Here is a 21,268-nt window from a genome sequence, read left to right as displayed (position 1 = left end):
TATCAATTCTGGGTTCTTTCCATCAAAATACTATTCAGTCAACTAGTTATTCAAATGGCCTATCTGCTGGTTTTTGAAATTACTGACCTGACACAATTTTTTGCTCTAAGGAGGTCTCAGTTTGGAACCCACACTTTCCAGATCTTTGGTAACTTGGAGAGCTGGGAACTTCCTAGCCAATTCCCTTCAGAACTGACTGTACTGTTTCTGAAAAAAGAAGTTTAAGAATTCAAATACTCAGTGGCACCTGAATTAAAAAAAAGAAAACAAAAAACTGTCACATTTAGTGACTGAAGAATAGAATCCTGTGGATGATGGTCAGAGTTGCACAGTGTGAATGTACTTAGTGCCCCTGAACTGTAAGTTATTGGTTAAAACAGCACATTTTATGTGAATTTCACAATAAAAAAATTTCAAAAAAAAAAAAAAAACCAAAAAACCAGAAAAATAAGAATCATGGATGAAACCCAAAGTGAGCCCTCCAAATCAGGAACCCTGGTCTCCAGGCCCCTGCTGTTCCCCATCAGTGGTGGGGCGCAGGGTGAGTCAGCCACTTGGAGCCTCAGCTTCTTGGGCTGTTTCAGAAACTTCAGAGCACAGCTAACCCTCAGCGCTGCTGGGTTAAGCCTCAGCACTGGCTGACGGGCAGTGTCCCCCACTGGGCTCCGAGCCCCTTGGGGCAGCAGTTGTGTCCTGCCCCTTCTATCCTCAGTACAGGGTCTCACAATGGGGATGTGGTGGAGCCCTCAGGCCAGCACCCTGCATGCTGGCAGCTCCTCCCGGGGGGTCACTGTTGTGCCTCACAGGGCAGGGCTACGGCATCTTTAGCAGAGTTGATAGTGAGTTGTCATGTAACAGGAAATAGTCAGAGTTACCGTACAAAGCTCCTTAAACAGCCCACGAAATGCATACACATTCAATCTGGTAGAGTCATCTTCAGGCACCAACACTCTTGAGAACAACAAAGCCAGAGGCAAAGAAGGAACTACCAGCTGAAGCAAGAGGTCTGGGCATGCAAACCCCTCTGCCTTTGTGAATCCTATCCAGTCCCTGAAGGGAACAGAGACATGTGGAGACGGCTGGAGAAGGTCTGTTCTCCTGCAGTCCATCCTGAGAAACCTCCAGGACATGAGTGAGACTGTCGAGCTTGGCTTCCCATGTCAGTGACTAGCCTGGCTCCCTCTTTCAGAGGTCCCAGCAAGGTAGCTTGGTAAAGCCTCTGAACAAGTCTGCGGTAGTTTAACGTGGATACACCCTGTTTCTCAACCTTATTTGACACTGGACCTTGATTCCAGAACACCTAATAATATTCTGTGGCACAGGTTGAATGTTGACATGCTGGGGACCTGGCCTTAGACCATTACTCAAAGCTTTTCTGACTTACAAACAATCCCTAACACAAATATTTATCTGGCTTCAGGGCAGAGCAATTAAGAACAACCTATTACAGAATCAGATAAAGAGTTGCTGTCTGATTAAAAACCAAATGAACAGCTAAACATCCTGGCAGGAATGGAAGGGATGTAAAACTTAACAAAGCATCCATGGAATTATTTTCAGATACTCAACAAATGTTATTGCATATGATCATGGCAGTTCAGAAGAGTAGCAGCTAGTTCTTAAGAAAAGGTGACATCCTTGATAAACTTAAGAGGGTAGGAAGACATTTATTAACAGAATTAAAAAGTTGGGTGTATAAAGACAAGATTCAATTATTGGGGAAATTTATCCCCTCACTGCACCAGACAAGAAAGACCCTGCTTATCCTCTCAGCTTCCTGCTGTTGTCTTTCCTATAGACACAGCTCAGAACAGCCTCCCAGACAAAGGAGTCAACCAACTCAAACAGACTGTTCCTGCTCCTAAGAATCTTGAGTTTTCTTTGACCCTAAACATTATTTTCTTAAGGAGGAAGGTCTTTCTAATGAGTAAATTTCAAGATACCAGGCCATAAATAAAAGTTTATCTTTCAGTTCACATCCACCTGTGAATCACATTTGGTATATGGACAAGAGACTTCATTAGAGTCTGTATCGTTGGCACCTCTCCTGTGGCATGAGGCTCGTTGATGGAGGTTGCTTAGCTAAGTCTCCCAATGTATAAAAATCCTCTCCATCAATTATGCAGTTTGTTTTTTTTGAGAGAGAGAACAATTCAAAGGATGTTTGAACTCCCCAGAGTAGAGATGGTCCTCATCTCTTCCGCTTTCCACTGCGTTGGACATATCGACTGTTCTCTTCAAATAACCACCTGCTCCATCCTTACTCATTGTACTTGGACAGTTTCAGTCTGGGGATGATGTTCATGGACTGCAGTTCCTGGAAGAGCAGCTTGCAGGCATACGGGATGCGCAGGGAGGACACGTGGCAGGATGACTTGCAGAAGTGGCACCTGAAACCCAAGTCAGCTGCATTAGAGGGACAGCAACGGGGGCGGAGGCAGCGCGAAGGAAGGGAAGATGCGCTCTGCACCACTCCACGACCATTCCATTGAGTTCACGCGTTTCCCAGTCCTCAGTGTTCATCCACACTATCAGATATGTATGTATGAAAGTGAAAGTGTGAGCCACTCGGCGGTGTCCGACTCTCTGTGACCCCATGGGCTGTAGCCCACCAGGCTCCTCTACCCATGAAATTCTCTGGGCAAGAATACTTGAGTGGGTTGCCGTTTCCTTCTCCAAATATGTATGTATGCACCCCAGGAATAAAAAGAAGCATCCAAGGCAGGAAAAGAAAAAAACAAACCAAATACCACTCCCCCAGTTTTAAAAGCATGTACTTTCAATCAGTTGCTTCCACACTTCTAGACCTTTCTCTTTAAAATGCAAAATATCTTCCTATATAGTTGTTTTGAATGAGGCCTAGAAATCTGAACTATCTGAAAGTTACTCAGATTTAGTCTTTGTTGTTGAAAGAATTTCAAAACAATTTAGTCCCTATCCCTGTAGTTGAAAAGCTACCACTGCTCTATACAATTCTAGACAAGATGCTCAATTTGCTTTCTGTCACTGAAATGCTGGAAGTGTGATGGGCAAGAGAAGACTTTCATACAGGAAGGTGGTATCCAGTCAAATGCTACTTATTTTTCCAGTGCTCTTCAAGCATAGATATTTCCCTTAGTCCTGGAGGCCACTGTACTCACAATGCACTGATTCCTGTGTGTGTTCATGTATTCCCATTTTATCCTCACAACAGCACCCAGTCTGAGCCAGCGTATCTGCTCTTTCAATTAGTTTTCTTTTCTCTTCCTTCAGGAAAAGCCAGTGAACTGAACCTAGATCTTAATCAATGGCTACAATGGAAGAAGGGTCCCAGAGGAGAAGCTGAATTATTCTCTTAGGTTTCAGACCAAAACAGGACCTCACCCTATATCTCAAGGGTCTGGGGTACCTAGGACAATAGATTTCTAGTATATATCCTGAAACTTAACAGGTAGAAAACTGGATCCTCCCAGGTAACAGGGTGCAAAATGAATGTAGGAGGGACAGCAACCATGGCTTAGAAGAGTCAGTGCTGACTTGGGGCTGGAGGGAGACTCCTTAGTGATCGGCAGACCAGAGCAGTAAGACACCGTGTGTTAAACATGTAGAGGTGTGTGTCATTTCACTGAGCAACCACAAAAGTGGCACAAGAATGTTCACGGTCAAACTGGTTTTAACGGCATAAAGCTAGAACTCACATGTCCAATAAATTACTGGTTCTGTGATCACAGGACATTTATGCAGAAGAACCCTGTGCAGCCAGACCCAGATTAGTGAAATGTAAAGGTGTCCAGGATACAATGTGGAGTGAAAGAGCAGTCTACTCAACAGCGTGACTACATGGGGAGTTCTCAGACGGGTTTCAGGAAATGTATGAAGCTTCCAAAATCATCTGGAACCAGATTTTCTGGTGTATATAATTTTATTTTTATGCTATTATCAGAATCTCCAAGGAGTTCATGATTTAAAGTAAAAAAGGGCACAGACTATTTGGAGAAGGAAATGGCAACCCACTCCAGTATTCTTGCCTAGAGAATCCCATGGACAGAGGAGCCTGGTGGGCTACAGTCCATGAGTTGGACACGAGTTAGCAACTAAAGCACAGAATGACTGGCAAACAGAAATGTCCCCAAAGGGTCACTGAAATTAGTGGTCATCTGTGGGTGGCAGGAATTTGTACTGTCACAAACATGACAATCTATTTTTTCTATATATATGTATTTTTTATAACTGAATATAATAAAAATATTCAGGAGTCATTTTTGCCATCAGTAAAATAAAGCTTTATTAATTTCAGAAAAGCAAAGCATTAAGGCTGAGAATTTGAACGAGATGGTGGGTGACTATGCAGGTATGAACTTTCCAAGGAGAGGTGGAGGGAAAAAGGACAAGCCATGATGGACCCATGCCTGGGTCCCCACCAGGGGACCTGCAGAGACCTTAACAAGCACTGTGGAGATCTGATTCCATCAACACTAATAGTAGGAACATTATGGATGACTTTTTCCTAAAAGACTACCTAAAGACCTCACTAATGTATTATAGTTTATGAACTATGTTTTTAAATGTGCTTGGGTTGATCTAATTTATTCAGGAATCATGTTCATGCTTTAATTAAACTGGAGAAATGGATTTAACTGGGGGAATGTCTTACTGATTCTCCTGACCAGTACATTACCCTGTGACTTCAATCCAAGCTCATCTGTTTAAAGTTTCCATATGTGCTGATTCATAATCCAGAAAGTCCACTAATCTCTATTAAATATTTCTCATCATTTAAGATGTTCCAGTGCACATATATACATGCATAAATATATACAGATAAAACATGCACATATATACAGATAAAATACACATAAATAAAAATATATAATGTTTTACCCTATTTCTGAAAGAGTTCCAAAGGAAGAGACTTGACCCAAACAACAAGAAAAGAAACTGATTTTTTAAGGCGAAGGCAGTGGAAGAAGGAGGCTGTGGCTCCACATGAGGAATGACTGTCCAGTAAAATATCCTCTACGAGCTAATTATCCGAATAGGGATTTTCTTTTCTCGGCAGTTTTCCTCTCTTTTGTGACTTACGCCCTCGTGTCTTCTGCAGAACAACAGTCTTGCTGTAAACATCCCCATAGCAATGCCTTACTAATGTGCAAATCACTGACAAAAGGCCAGTTTCAAGGTTCTGAACTGCTCTAATTACTCAGCCTCCATTGTGCTGTTCATTAAAGAGCGACTTCCTCCAACAAATGCCCGTGCTCCCTCCCACACAACCCTGCGCGCCTGATCAGGTAAGGACGGGAAAATGACACCATCATTAGGCCCCTCTGCTAGGAAGCAGCGCAAGGAGGGTGCCAGACTCCCAGAGTGGGTGAAGATTTTATTTTTTTATGTTGGCAACAAGGGGTTGAGTGGCCTGTAAGCAGGCCACTCAAAATCAGACCTACGGCATATCCATGTCTGTTTAATTACAGTAAAGACCCTTAAACTGTATAACCTGAGTTGTCCTCTTTCAAGGGATTTCAAATACAATATACATTGAACACATAAGCTTCAAAATCAGGCACTGCCATCAAACAATCAGCAGCAAAGGAGAAGAGAATTTAACAGAAGAACGAGGAGATCAACCACAGCTTGTGAGTTTCCCTGAGTATTTAGTGGGTTTTCAAAGTATGTGAATGAAGCTCATCTACTGCTTCCGTTCTTTTCTGCTCTCTCTCTTCCCTGTCACACACACACTCTCTCTTTCTTCTTTGAGTGGGAAGCACAGGAGGGAATGTGGGGAGAATGGAGAAGAAAAGGAAACTCTGCAGTCTCATGATCCCTGTTCTTAACAAAATGATTCCTCTGCACCATCTGTTCAAAAAAAATTACTTTCAGATCCTTGTGCCAGAGGATGGCTGTCTACGAACCAGGAGGTAGGCCTTCTCCAGACAGCACATCTACTGATACCTTGATCTTGAACTTCCCTGCCACCATATATGTGAGACATACATGCTTGTAGTTTAAGCTTTAAAAAAAAAAAATCCTCGCACCAAATTAGAAGACTTAAGCATAGTGAAACTAGTTCCAGGCATCTCGCTATTACACATTTTGTGGAGTGTTACACAGCCAGAACAATAAAAAGCACACTCAATATGCATTTCAAAAAGACAAGTAGACATCCCAGAATTGAAACACCCCCTCCCATGTCACTGACAGAGCAACGCCAGGCTTATGCTCAGAATACTGTCGCCTCCTCTCTGCCATCGTGTGGAAGGAACAAAGTGCAAACAGCCACCTCTTGTGTTGGGTTTTTAATATGAAGCGATTTCTTCACAGATAAGAAGAAACAGATGACTCCTCAACTATTTTACACCAAAAAAAAAAAAAATCATAAAATAACTGGCTAAAGGGTTTTGTTGTGTAACTAGCAAGGTATACACACTGTGTTCAAAGAAGTTCACTCATTCCAACTCTTGATTTGCTTTCATTCACCAAAAAACTGGCAGTGACAGATGGCAAAAAGTTGGGGCTCTTTCTGGAAGGAGGCTCTGAAGGGGGACTCAGTGGGGAAAGGGACTCTGGGAGGGTGGGTGAGGGCGTTGAGGCTATTTCCTGTCCCACAGCATTGGCCTTACACCTTGCTAGACCTCATCTCTGGCAGAAGAGTGAGTAAACACCAGGAAACTGCTGGCCCTCCTGCCTACAGGGGTATTTCAGGGCTCTGGATCACGACTAACCTAAGGAGAGCAGCTGCCCTTCAGTGGTAGAGTAGAATCAGTACAAGGAGGAAAACAAGCACAAACAAAAAATACGGAGTATCATCTTTTAACTGGCCTGTGTACTGAACTCGACACAGAAATTACAAAGTTTATGAACTATGCAATTTATCTATGAATAACCCTAAGCAATTATATTTTATTTAGCATCAGAAAGGTCCCAGGCTGGAGAAGCAGAGGTAGACGAGACAGAGTGGAGTTAGAATGAGCTAGAAGACAAGCTCCCTGTGAGCAGCCATTCATCTGATTCACACTATACCTCTGGGGCCTAGAACAGTGTCTGGCATGTAGCTGATTCTTACTCCATGTCTGTTGAGTGAAAAACTGAGATAGACGTGGTCTCTGACTTCAGGGAATTCACAGGCCAAATGTAAAGCAGAGAGGGTACAGACAAGGTCCCGGCTCTCTCACCAACTTGCTATAACAGCTGGGGCAACATACCTGGTTCCTTGGGTTTGAGGTTAAACAAGGGCATTTGACACGGTCTTCTATTGAAGGATACTAGTTAAAATATGCTATAATTCTGAATCTGCTAGTATTTACAGATATTATAACAATACTGTTATATAAGGTATTTATAACAATTTATAACAATAGTGTTATAAAAGGTACTTGAGATAACATTAAAAAGAAGACAAAGTCTCCTTGGGAGTTTAAACTGCAGTGGTCGTAGAGAGCAGAACACTGGGCAGACAAACTAAGCATGTACACACAGAATCCTGAATTCCAGAATGCCTGGATAGGGAAGGCTGGAGACTATGTGGGGACGATGCAGGGTGAAACACTGAGCTGTGATTTAAGAGGCGAGGGATGTGGTGCGAGAGACATGTGGTATCCACTTACCAGCCGGAGTACCCCAGAAGTCCGCACTGCCCACAGACATCAACCTCAAAGGCGTCACTTGAAATCATTAGTCTCTCTAGTAAAAGCATACTGGCTCCATAGCCGATTAAACAGTCACGTTCCATTTCTCCAAGACGCAAACCACCATCGCGAGATCGACCTTCAGTGGGCTGCCTTTGGAACAAGTCAGACAAATGTGTTTGTACTAAACAAAGAGGCAGCGTCACATGCTGGCTAAAAGCACAAGGCTACAGAGCAGGCCTCACCTGGACTCAAACTTCTTCTATTTCCTAAAATTAATTTCCTATTGGTGTATAGTTGTGTTAGTTTCTGCTGTACAGCAAAGTGAATCCGCTATATATATACCTACATCCACTTTTTTTCGGATTTCCTTCCCAGTTAGGTCACCACAGATCACTGAACAGAGATCCTTGTGTGATACAGTAGGTTCTCATCAGTTATCTGTTTCATACATGGTAGTGTATATATGTCAATCCCAATCTCCCAATTCATCCCACCCTCTCCTTCCTGCTGCTGCTAAGTCGCTTCAGTCGTGTCCAACTCTGTGCGACCCCATAGACGGCAGCCCACCAGGCTCCGCCATCCCTGGGATTCACCAGGCAAGAATACTGGAGTGGGTTACCATTTCCTTCTCCAATGCATGAAAGTGAAAAGTGAAAGTGAAGTTGCTCAGTCTTGTCTGACTCTTTGCAGACCCCATGGACTGCAGCCTACCAGGCTCCTCTGTCCATGGGATTTTCCAGGCAAGAGTACTGGAGTGGGGTGCCGTTGCCTTCTCCATCTCCTTCCTTGGTATCCATAAATTTGTTCTCTACATCTATGACTCTGCTTCTGCTTTGTAAATAAGCCCATCTATACCACTTTCCTAGATTCCACACGTAAGTGATATTGCATGGTATTTGTCAAACTGCTTGTAGACAGTGACCAAAAGCACGCTGCTCAGCCTCTCAGTCTCATTTGTAAAAATGCATGTGAGACAACCTAGCCCAAAGAGCCTTCAATGAGAAGAGATGTAACCTGAGTGGCTGCTAATATTATTATTAGATGGAAATAATAATTACACAATCTTCTGTGATATAACAGTAAGTTAACATATAATCATATAAAACAGCAGTGCTAGCATTACTATCACCATCACTATCATCATTATCAGCACAGTATAGTCCTCAAACCAGGGGAGAAAGTCTTTTGAGTATTTTCAAAGATGTCTCAGTTCTCTGTTATTTAAAAATACAAAAACTTAACCTGGGTCCCCAATAGCTATTGCCAGGGCTCCAGAGAGGAGCTTTACTGTTAAGATATAAATTAAACATGGGAAGAAGCAAAGAGAGTTTTCTACAAAATTTGGAATAGATCAGTAATCCCCTGGAAGGATGGAGTTCCTGAGCCACATGGGAGGTTCCCCAGAGACTGGGAAGGTTCTGTGTGTCCCACTCAGGCTGTTCCTTCTTGTATGAGAACTGGCCCCCTATTGGCCCCCTAAATGGACTCCCTGTGGTTTACGTATCTGCTGGGGTTGAGAATACTTTAAAAGGTTAGGGACCCAAGCCCCAACTGGTGCAGGATAAATGTCTTTGTTAGGAGACTACTGGCAAGACCTTCCATGGGTTTGCTTACCTATGAATTGATTTTCAATTGGTGGCTATTTTCACATGTTAATCAGACATGTGATTTTTGTTGATGCCTACCTAACACCCTAAATTTTGACATCTGCCTACTGCTACATCCGAGAAATGCAACGTAGACTCGACTACATTATAAATGCTCTTCTCTTACCTGGTGAGGACAGCTCGCGGGCCCCGGGCCCGGGCGTGCATCTTATCAAGCACCATGTGTTTCAGTTTCTGATAGTACACAGGGCCAAAATAGATGTATGCTTCCAAGGGCTCACTGCAAGAAAGGTCAGAGTTTCAGGTTAAGGAACTAAGTTTGGGATAACAAGAGACAACCTTTTTTAGGACTCATCACTGGCAGGTCCCAATCTGTTTTTTGAATGAGTTTCTGACTGAATGAATGGGCAAGAGAGTGACTTTCAGACTGCAGTAAACAAAATGCTAGAACTGAAAATATGAAAGTACCACAGATACAATAAAAGATATACTGTTCAATTAGAAATAAAAATTTATGAATACTGTGTGCATGTATCTTTTCAAATTAGTGTTTTTGGTTTTTTTGGATATACAACCTGGAATGGAATTCCTGAGTCATATGGTAGTTTTTATTTTTTGCTTTTTCAGAAATCTCCATACTGTTTTTACAGTGGCTGTACAAATTTACATTCCCACCAATGGTGTACAAGGGCTCCCTTTTTTCCACATCCTCTCCAACATTTGTTATTTTTGTTCTTTTTTGATGACAGCCATTCTGACAGGTGTGAGGTGGTATCTCATTGTGGTTTTGATCTGCATTGCCGATAACTAGCAATGCTGAGTATCTTTTCATGTGCCTATTGGCCATCTGCATGTCCTCCTTGGAGAAAGTCTATTCAGTTCTTCTATCCAGCTTTTAATTAGGTTTTTGTTTTTTTAATGTTGAGCCATATGAGCTGTTTTTATGTATTGGATATTAACCCCGTCCACTTATCAGCCTTATCATTTGCAAATATCTTCTCCCATTCATTAGATTATCTTTTTGTTTTATTGATGTTTCTTTTGCTGTGCAAAAGCTTTTCAGTTTAATTAGGTCCCAAATTTGCTTATTTTTGCTTTTGTAGCCTTTGCTTTAGGAGACGGATTAAAAAAAATATTGCTGCAATTTATGTCAAAGAGTATTCTGCCTACGTTTTTCTCTTGAAGTTTTATAGTATCTACTCCTGCATTTAAGTCTTTCATCCATTTTGTTTTTGTGTATGGTGTTAGAGTTTGTTCTAATTTCATTCTTTTACATGTAGCTGTCCAGTTTTCCCAGCACCACTTATTGAAAAGACTGTCTTTTCTCCACTGTATATTCTTGCCTCCTTTGTCACAGATTAATTAACCATAGTGTGTGGCCTTATTTCTGGGATTTCTATCCTGTTCCATTGATCTGTTTGTTTTTATGCCAGTACCATACCGTTTTGATTACTATAGCTTTGTAGTACAGTCTGAAGTTAGGGAGAGTGATTCCTCCAGCTCTACTCTTCTTTCTCAAGATTGTTTTGGGTCTTTGGGGTCTTTTGTGTTTCTATACAACATTTTAAAATCATTTACAATCACAAGGTATGGAAGCAATCTAAGTGTCCATCAACAGATGAGTGGATAAAGAAGACGTGGTATATCTATCTGATGGAACTACTTAGGCAAAAAGAAGAATGACATTTTGCCATTTGCAGCAACACAGGTGTACTTGCAGGGCCTTGTGCTAAGTGAAAAGGCCAGAGAAAGTCTAATACCAGATGATATCACTTATATGTGGAACCTAAAAATTATAGCAAATTAGTAAATAAAACAAAAAAGAACCAGAGTCATAAAGAACAAACTATTGGTTACCAGTGGGGAGAGGGAAGAGAGAGGGGCAGTATAGGGGTAGGAGAAAAAGGGTTATTATGGGATTATACGAAACCATGTAGGTTTTAGAAAAGGCAAAGGAACCAGAGATCAAATTGCAAACATCTGCTGGATCATCGAAAAAGCTAGAGAGTTTCAGAAAAACATCTATTTCTGCTTTATTGACTATGCCAAAGCCTTTGACTGTGTGGATCACAATAAACTGTGGAAAATTCTGAAAGAGATGGGAATACCAGACCACCTGATCTGCCTCTTGAGAAACCTGTATGCAGGTCAGGAAACAACAGTTAGAACTGGACATGGAACAACAGACTGGTTCCAAAGAGGAAAAGGAGTACGTCAAGGCTGTATATTGTCACCCTGCTTATTTAATTTCTATGCAGAGTACATCATGAGAAACGATGGGCTGGAACAAGCATAAGCTGGAATCAAGATTGCCGGGAGAAGTATCAATAACCTCAGATATGCAGATAACACCACCCTTATGGCAGAAAGTGAAGAGGAGCTAAAAAGCCTCTTGATGAAAGTGAAAGAGGAGAGTGAAAAAGTTGGCTTAAAGCTCAACATTCAGAAAATGAAGATCATGGCATCTGGTCCCATCACTTCATGGGAAATATATGGGGCAACAGTGGAAACAGTGGCTCACTTTATTTTTCTGGGCTCCAAAATCACTGCAGATGGTGATTGCAGCCATGATATTAAAAGATGCTTACTCCTTGGAAGCAAAGTTATGACCAACCTAGATAGCATATTCAAAAGCAGAGACATTGCTTTGCCAACAAAGGTCCATCTAGTCAAGGCTATGGTTTTTCCAGTGGTCATGTATGGATGTGAGAGTTTGACTGTGGAGAAAGCTGAGCACTGAAGAATTGATGCCTTGAACTGTGGTGTTGGAGAAGACTCTTTAGAGTCCCTTGGACTGCAACGAGATCCAACCAGTCCATTCTGAAGGAGATCAGCCCTGGGATTTCTTTGGAAGGACTGATGTTGAAGCTGAAACTCCAGAACTTTGGCCACCTCGTGCGAAGAGTTGACTCATTGGAAAAGACTCTGATGCTGGGAGGGATTGAGGGCAGGAGGAGAAGGGGATGACCGAGGATGAGATGGCTGGACGGCATCACTGACTCGATGGACGTGAGTCTGAGTGAACTCCGAGAGATGGTGATGGACGGGGAGGCTTGGCGTGCTGTGATTCATGGGGTCGCAAAGAGTCGGACACGACTAAGCGACTGAACTGACTGATGAAACCATGTGTGAAACTTTTGAAAATCATAAAGCACTGTAAAATTAAAAGAGCCTTCCATTCAACTGAAAATAATAGTGAAAAAATGTAAACAGGTTGTGAAAGAGTGTATATAGGACAACCCCTCTTTCACGGTTGCCACCCTTGTCAAGTCACCCTCCTTTCTGGCCTGGACCACTGCAGACAATCCTCTGATCTGTCTCTCTGCTCCTACTCTTGTCTCTTAAGAACCTATTCTTTCCAGAGTAAGTCAGAATGGTTCCTCCTAAAACAGAGCTCACAGCAGGTCCCCCTTCTGCTCTAAATTCCCAGTGGTTTCCCATTACATTCAGAATCTGTATCACCCAAACTGTGTATCATGGCCACAAGGTCTAACACAAGCTGGTTCCTGTCCACCTGACTCATTTTCTATTCCCTCTCCCCACCACGCAACTCTACTTCAGCAACACTGGCTTCTTCACTGCTCCTCAAATGTAGCATACCAGTCTGCTCCAGGGCCTTGGCACTCACTGTCTCCTCTGCCTGAAATACTCTTTCAGCAGGCATTCATGTGGCTCTGTCAAATACGCCACCTCTTCAGAGAGATGCACCCTGATGGGGTCCCCCTCGCACCCCAGCGTCACAGTGCCAGTGCACTGTCTCAGCTCTCACCTAGGTTATATTTTGTTCAGGGTATTTGTCACTGTTTGGTATTAAAATACACATTTGTTATTTCTCGATTATCGCCTCTTTTCCCCAGGAGAAGTAAACTCTGCAGGAAAAGCACTTCATCTCCTTGTCACTGTGGTCCCCGCACTAATGACTCTGCCTGGCACACAACTGGTACTTGGTCAACAGCTGTCACATAGCTGACTCATGAGCCTTTAGAAAAGGTGTACTAAGAGTTTCAAAAGAGAGTGAATATTTAAATACTTTGGCAATAGAAAGCTTTTTTCTTCAGTTTGGAGCAAGAGCAGCCATAAAGATGCCTTTAAAAACATGTTTAACTGCCCCAGAACTTCTTCCTCAAAAGAAAGGAAGCATCTAGTATGCGCCATCTAACTCATGTCTTCATCCATAACTCAGTCCAGGGAGGGAGAGACTGTCTTCCCTATGTTTAAGATGAAGAAATGGGCACAGAGGGCTAAATAAGAGCCGGTGAGTGGTACAGTGACTCAAATCCACAGCTTTCCCTACTAAGTAAATTTTGGGCCACAGCCTGATGCAAGAGTGGAAAGACAAAGAAAGCAACAGACACAGCAGAGAGGACACAAAAGCACCTGCTCTTGCTTGCGTGGTACACATCTTACAATGCTTTCAGCATCAGTAGCAAAGACTTTTGCATCTATCAAGCCATTCTGCTGGCTTAAGTACAGCCAGATTCTTGAAGACACAGTAGAGTGAAAGGCTCAATGGACAGGGTGTCAGGAGACACTACTCTCATCCTAGGCCTGTCACAAAGTAATTGCATGATCTCTCTATCTCAGTTTTCTTAGTTGTACAAGAGGGTCACACTGACCCCCTTTCTTTCCAGATTTTAATAATAAATGATTCTATTTCTACATTGTATGGCTCTTCATGGTAGAATTTCTGGAACTCTGGCACCTAATGCCATTCTATCATTAACTGAATAAAGCCATATGCAATTTTTCCTCCTAACTATGCTCAGAAATGTGACAAGAGATGAAAGCTGGTGGGTGAATATGTTTCTAAGTCCTGTGTGGAACCTAACAAGCTAAAACAGTGTTTCGCAAACTTTGCCACTGAGATGAATGGCTTGGCTGGAGGCACTGGAGAAGGTGGTGTAGACACAGTCTACAGTTTTGTTCACAGGAAGCAGAGCACAACCCATTCAAATCTTCCAGTAAAATTATGTTCAGGAGGTCTGCCAAATTGAGTCACCAGTTCTGCACACCTTCTAGTCAACTACTGCATTATTTCTGGATGAGGAGCAAAGAGTAAAATGATCAGTTGAGCAACGACAACTTTTCTTTTGAAATGGACCTTAGCTATTTCACTGAATCATTTTTGAAACGGACCATCACTCTTTTCCTGTAATGTGATTTTCTATAATAGCTCAACCATGATACACCTAAAGAAATTCACATTACTACAGTCTGGGTAGATCATCTGAGAAAGTAATCTATATCTTTTAATGTCTAGTAACAAATCTCAATGGTCAGATGCACAGGTCAGGGACCATGTCTATTCTGTTCATTGTTATATACTTAGGTGTTTAACACACTGTTGGTGAATGAATGTGCAAACGTTAGGCCTCAGGCTATCTGTCAGAGCACAAAAATACCTGAAATTCATCATAGAAGTACAGAGAAAGGCCAACAGTTAAGAGATTTTGTATTATACACAACTGATGTGTTCTTTAAAAGTTGTGTAGTAATCCTAGTAAATAAGATCTTTTCTACTTTTTAAATGAGAACCTCCTCAGCATTCCTAAATTTATCAGTTTTCTAATGAAAAACCATTTATTTATTTGTTTACATTTTTGGCTGTGCTGGATCTGTGTGGCTATGCAGGCTTTTCCCTAGTGCAGCAAGCAGGAAGGGCTACTCTTTCCTGCAGCAGGCAGGCTTCTCTTGTTGCAGAGCACAGGCTCTACGTGAGCAGGCTTCAGTGACTGTGGCGCGTGGGCTCAGCAGCTGCGGCTTCCGGGACCTCGAGCATGGGCTCAATAGCTGCAGCACGCAGGCTTAGTTGCTCCGAGGCATGTGGGATCTTCCCTGATCAGGGATCAAATCTGCGTCTCTTGCATTGGCAGGCGAATTCTTTACCACTGAGACACCCAGGAAGCCCTAGTTTTCAAAATTCGGACTTTTCTTCTCTCCGCTTCCCCAGTTTACCTGGGATATAACTCACATACAGCATCAGGAACAGTATACAGAGTGCTGATGTGAGACACACATGCTGCAAAGTCACGCACGATCACCAGAGCTGAGCTGCCACATCCACCACCAACCTGGATTTTCTTGTTTCAGATTTCTTAAAAAAGTCCAGCTGTATATTTTAAGGGCTCTTAAGTCTTATCAGACTTTTACTTTAATAAAATCATACTTTTCCTTTAAGATGTCTAAACACACACTCACCCTGTGATGCCAGATGTAACGTAGTCTTTCCCTAAGTAGTTATAACCGTGGCGGACGAGGTCCTCACACACATCCTTCACTTTACTGCCTCCAAACGCGGTGCCGTAGTGGAATCTGCCATCTAACACGCCGGCCTTGCCTGCCAACAGCTCGATTAGCTTTCCCACCTGCGTGATGTAAAAAGATTTAAGTAAGCATCTTCCTGTGGTGCAGGAATTCTGTTGGTTTATTTAGCTCTGGCCTTACTTCCCCCCAAAGATTATGAGACTATTACTCTTAATAAGAGTGACAAATTAAGAGCAGCAAATATTTACCCTCTCTTACTGTGACCTAAGTTTATGCCTCCAAAACCCCAATGGGATAGATACTATTATCTCCCTGTTTGCACACAAGGAAACTGAAGAACAAGGGGTTAAGTGACTTTGAAGTCCCAAGGCTGGTCAGTAGTGGAGCCACGCTGACCAATGACAACCACGGAGAGGCAGATGCATTAGGTTTGACACGACGGAGTCTTTTGCTGGGGAGTAACTTCATCACTCCGAAGACTGCCATTGAAGAACAGCCCAGATCTCTCCGCCTCCCCTTGTTAGATCAGCCCACCTGGTCAGGAACCTATTTTTGCTCAAAGGGCCCTTTCTAAAAATCAGTTTCAGGGTCCCGTCTCCTCCAACTGCCTTGCCCTCTTCCTTAAAAGCAGCATCTCTGAAAAACGGACTGACCGTCATTCGAGATGGGAAGCCATGGGGATTCATGATGATGTCCGGACAAATGCCAGAGTCACAGAATGGCATGTCTTCCTGAGGGACGATCAAGCCGCAGACACCTGGGGGAGAGAAGATTTTGGGCCGCGTACAGCCAATCGGCAGGAAGGAAGAGCACAGAACTGAACCGGGATCTCCTCATTGCCATTTCTATCTCTGCTGCTCTCAAACCTTCTCCGTGGTCTCTATCAGGAGTTAACAAAAGCAATTTCCAAACGCCCTGCTAGACAAACGGTTCGAAACAACTGTCCTGGCGGGAAGGCCCTGCAGCCTGCGGACTGGCCTGCTGGCACAACACACAGCGTGCCATCGGCTGCCGGCCCAGCCTCTCCAGCTACGGAGAGGGGAGAGCAGTCCTGGCCCCGTCAGGAGCCCTGAAGCTGCAGGTCAGCAGCGGCCTCGCTCTGCGTCACCCAGCTTCTGATGTGCCATACCCAGGTCCCAGGAATGCGAGTTCTCTGACCACCAAACACAGAGAGCTGACTGAGCGAGGGTGTGTTTAAATTGTGGTTTTGAAACCTGGGACAAGGAGTACTTGTGCGTGGCCGATGTGCTGACGGGTCTACCCACTGGCTGCTGAGCCCTTGGCTTGGGGGGCCAGTTTCTGCCCCGGCTCCCCTGGCTTTCCCTAAGCTGCCCTAAGGAATTGTAATTCCTATAGTTGACAGCGCATCAGAAAAGGGACCTCAGATTGAAGTGTGAAGTTGAACAAGAAAATTAAATGCCAAATTATTCTTGGAAGAAAAGGCTAGAGTTCGACATGAAATTCTAAGCATGAAAACAAAACAAAACCCCACCCACTCTCTGCACTCTACTGATAAATCTCTTAAATTGGTTGTACTTTATTACTCCCTAAATATTATTCTAACCTGAAGAGTTAAAAATCTAACTTATAAAAATCTTACCACTTAAATAATTTTAAATTCCTCTGACCTCTTTGTTGATAGGAGGAATACAAGAGTACAATTTAGATTGCTAACCACAATCTACAAAATTCAGAATTAGAAAGCTAGTGTACAATGGCATTGGAGCAAGAAAAAAAATGCTTTTTTAAAAAATTTTTTATTTTACTTTACAATACTGTATTGGTTTTGCCATACACTGACATGAATCCGCCACAGGTGTGCTTTAATATTTCAAAATATGAAATTTATTTTCCTTTGTACATGAAGCTATCAACCATCTGCATCTATTAAAAAGAAACTGTCCTCAAAGAAACGTTTCTTTCCTCAGTTTGGTTTCTACATAATTACTCAAACTATTTCAAAAGAGATTTTTTTTGGCGACGTGTTATAGACACCAAGACCTGAAGTATAGAAAAAGAGCACCATTTATCTATTTGACATCAGTTATCAATACTCAGATTTCCAGTCACTGCCAACAATAATGGTAATTAGGTTTATGAAGCTGAATTCTAGAGCATGTAGGTACTTTACTTGGCTTTTTGGTTGAAACTGTATTGTTTATCATAAAGAACATATGCTTTCCTACATCAAGCATAGAAACAGTCAGTTCACTTGACTGCAAATTCAGCTACAATGTGTTAGAATTTAAATCAAGCAGAGTCTGTGACTCTCTTTTCTTCTCTCCAAAAATCCATCTTGTCTACACTGAAATTATCCGACAAAACACTGGGGCTACTGGGAAATCTACTCTGAAAGAGATCAAATTGTAAATCTAGGTGCAACCGACAACAACATTGTTTAGCAGTGAACAAAATGTTAAAAACAGCAATTCCTGCAGAGGCCAGTCCCAGGATGTGCTTGGGTGAGAATGTCACTTTGGCTGGTGAGGAGGTGAAGGGCTGGCTACATCCCTTAAAAACAAAACTGAAGAAAAGCTTCAGCACCCCCTTCCGCAGCAGTTCACAGGGGGATGCTGGCGTCGGCTCTAGGGGAAGCTGCCTGTTCGCCCGGTAGGAGAAGGTGGGAGTGAGGGGCAGGAGGTGCAGGAACCCCCGGCGGAAGCTGGACACACTCAGATTGGTGGAGGGTAAAGAAAGACATGATTTGCATTCTGTATTCCCAGTCTTAGTGGACACGTTTTATCAAGCAAATTTAACTTCATTTTGTGATTAAAACGAAAGCAGTGCTCCCCCCACTGAAATCTGAATCTCCAACAACTCTGCTTGAGATCTGATTAATATTTGGTAGAGAGCTTCCTTTCTTAGGAAGTTATTTTCTTACCAGCCCTTTTCTGACATTGCAGTTTTAAAAAGTATTGGTTATATAAGTCACTTACAGATTTTTCTTTTTTTTCATTCCATAATAGGAACTGCTGGGGCCACATCTGAATCAAGGGCACCTGTAAGCCAAAAATTAAATCTTCGCTAACTTAAAATTACTTTAGGCTCTGAAAACCCTTTTATATGCCAAGATGGTTCCCATAGCAGACAGGCCTGTGTTGTTTGTTTTGTGTGAAAGTGAATGATAAAAGATCCATGAAATCGACACAGAAAGCCAGAACAGCAGAAAGAACTGAGGGCTCTCCATCATTGCGGCTTCTACCCTCTGCTGACTTGCGGAACAATGCGCGCTACACATCCAACTGCAGATCCAACACAGCTGTGCATTTCATTAGATGAAGAGCACTAGTGACACAAGTAAATAATTAACTTATTCTGGTCCGCTGACTGTGCTTATGAGACCAGTCATAGCTGACAGATTTTAATACAAGTTAACACAAAGAAACCATAATGAGCTTAGGAGTTAAAACAAAATATTTAGACAGAATTTGATGATCTCGAATCTCAAATGAGACAGATGATTTTTTTAAACTTTGTATTTTACTGAATTCATTAGGGGGTGGGGCAGAGAGTGTTCGATCTTAGAACCAGACTTTTCTTTTTTTTTTAAAGGTATTTCTGTTTCAGAATTATTCAAATCTTTAATTAAAGCAGGAAGGTTTTCTTTTCCCTCTTATTTTGCAAATGAAAAATTAAAACTTTGGCTTCTCCAGGAACACTGGCATAAAAATCTCCTCCGATATTTAGACCTCTTTAAAGTTACTCTCCTTTAATGCTAGTTTAAAAATGTAAACGATATGCCGTACGCTTCAGTGTGTTAACACTCTCCTCGATCCTTGAAAAGAGGATGGACTACAAATAAACCATATCTAATGGAAGCTGTTGTGAAACAATTACTGATTCATACCTTAAATGCTTACGCAGCATTTCAGATTTTAAAATAAAATTTCATCCCCTGGCTCATGCTGGTGTCTCAACCCCATTGTTTATAGCACAACTGCCTGGCAGTGAAATACAAATACACTAGTTTAACAGGCCTGGAACACTTAACACACTCATAGGGGCCAAGTGAGAATTAGACCACAGATGACACTATAGAACTTCTAACATGGAAACAGACAAGAAGGAGAAACTGGAACACAGAAAGTTAGAGCAGAAAGAGTCCACAGATACCCAGTCAATAAAATATTATTCTGTCACCATACATCTTAATATCAAGTTGTAAAGGTGAAGAACTTACGGAGTCTCAAGAAACTATAAGTCTGACTGCCAAGCCACACGGCAAAGGCAAGTCTGGGGACCCGCTGTCACAGCTCTCTGTGTCACGGTCCAGATAGTGGAGGCTCTTACACCAATTTGTATTTCTATTTCTGTGCCTTGCAGAACAACACATAAATCATTTTAAGAATAGGTTTACCCAGCAAAATTCCAGTTAATCTGACAAATCACTCTTAGAAAGTATTTCTAATTATAAACAGCAACTCAGTTGTTCAAAAGTCATTTGTGGATTAAAAAAAAAAAACACAAACTAGTCTTAATGTAATGGATCCATTTCAATCCAAACGGGGGTTGGGGGGTAAGAAAAGGTAAGAAAGTGAGAAAAAAGATATGGAAAAAAAAACTAAAGCATTACATTACCACACAGAGACAGAAAAGCAAATAACAGCTGGTTAAAGACAAAAACTGAAAGAACATCTTTAACCTGACAGCTATTTTTGGTGTGACTTTAACGTGCCGAGAACCAACTAGCAAAAGGTTTTTCTCTTTTGTTGACAGCCTGGTCTCCCCTTAAGATCACATTCTGCTTTACTTCTTAATTTTTACAAATTTTATGCAGCAAGTCTACCTTCTAAGTATAAACACTTTTGGATTAAATTTACCACTTTCAGGTTGCTACATATTTTTACTCTTTCTTTTCTGAGTAAAAAAGAAAGAATCATTTTCCTCAATTAACAGGCTGTGTGACAAGTGTTGTGATAGAGGTGGGAATATGAAGAGGTTCAAGAACTTGGGTCCACTTCAGAGCTGCCCTGAGCAGAGCAGCTCAGCTGAATGCTGACCACAAAAACACCTGGACCGGTTCAGCTTACCACATTCTAATGCTCTAAGTGATGCAGAGCCGATCCTGCTGAAATAACACCGATCAGAGTCTACACTGCCAACTTGTACTTTCTGTGGGTACTGGTTAGACAAGGCTATTTATTCTGCACAGTTTCATACTCTGAGCACTAAGTGAAGGTGAAATGATGCTGCCATGCTTCTCTATTGGTCACAGTGCAGGAAGAAGCTTGGTGTTCGGGGAAGGTGTGATCACTGCAAAGCCCAGTATTAATGAGGTTCAGACACAGGGGCAGGAGGAGTGCCACCCATAAAAGGCTCATCACCCCTTGGATGCTGAGACCTGTGTAGGGCAGGGCATCAAGGAAGCAGGAGATCTTACTTTGTCTCTGTGCTATTCAACCGATATTGTTACCTGGGGGGTAAATAAAGCACCACGTTCCAGGGAGCCTTAGTTGTTTGGTCTTTGGAATGGGAATAATTAGCATCTATCTCATGAGGAAATCGTATTACAAAAACAGATGAGCTAATGTCTGAGAGGTACTTTCAGGTCCTCAGAGAAAGGCGGCAGCTAAACACAAGGAATTATTATTATATAAGAAACCTAATTACTCTCAGCAGGAAGCAAACTAGCAAGGCAAAGGAGACCAACTTAATGAATGGATGGAAGGGGCAGATGCAGTGGTACTAACTGTGGCTTAAGAGGCTGAAAGGCGGCTCCCTCCACTGGGCCGTGGAGATCATTTCACGCGATCAGGACAGTGTCTCTCGTAATAACTTAGGACTTCACAGGAC

At 42.4% G+C, this 21,268-nt stretch overlaps 1 protein-coding gene across 1 annotated transcript in view; it reads right to left on the bottom strand.

The window, feature by feature from the left end:
* POLR3B (RNA polymerase III subunit B) overlaps positions 1,643-21,268 on the bottom strand; it is a 114,707-nt gene continuing 95,081 nt past the window's right edge. The window contains exons 24-28 of the mRNA XM_005680575.3: positions 16,129-16,232; positions 15,410-15,576; positions 9,378-9,491; positions 7,581-7,754; positions 1,643-2,390 (exon numbers count right to left, since the gene is read on the bottom strand). Of these exons, the coding sequence (XP_005680632.1) occupies positions 2,261-2,390; positions 7,581-7,754; positions 9,378-9,491; positions 15,410-15,576; positions 16,129-16,232 (689 nt within the window). The 3' untranslated portion in view covers positions 1,643-2,260. The remainder of the gene's footprint in view (positions 2,391-7,580; positions 7,755-9,377; positions 9,492-15,409; positions 15,577-16,128; positions 16,233-21,268) is intronic.

The sequence above is a fragment of the Capra hircus genome, chromosome 5 (genome assembly GCF_001704415.2).
Source record: "Capra hircus breed San Clemente chromosome 5, ASM170441v1, whole genome shotgun sequence".
Taxonomy (NCBI): Eukaryota; Metazoa; Chordata; class Mammalia; order Artiodactyla; family Bovidae; genus Capra; species Capra hircus.
Note: the sequence above shows the minus strand (reverse complement) of the source record. Positions and strands in the feature narration are given on the sequence as shown.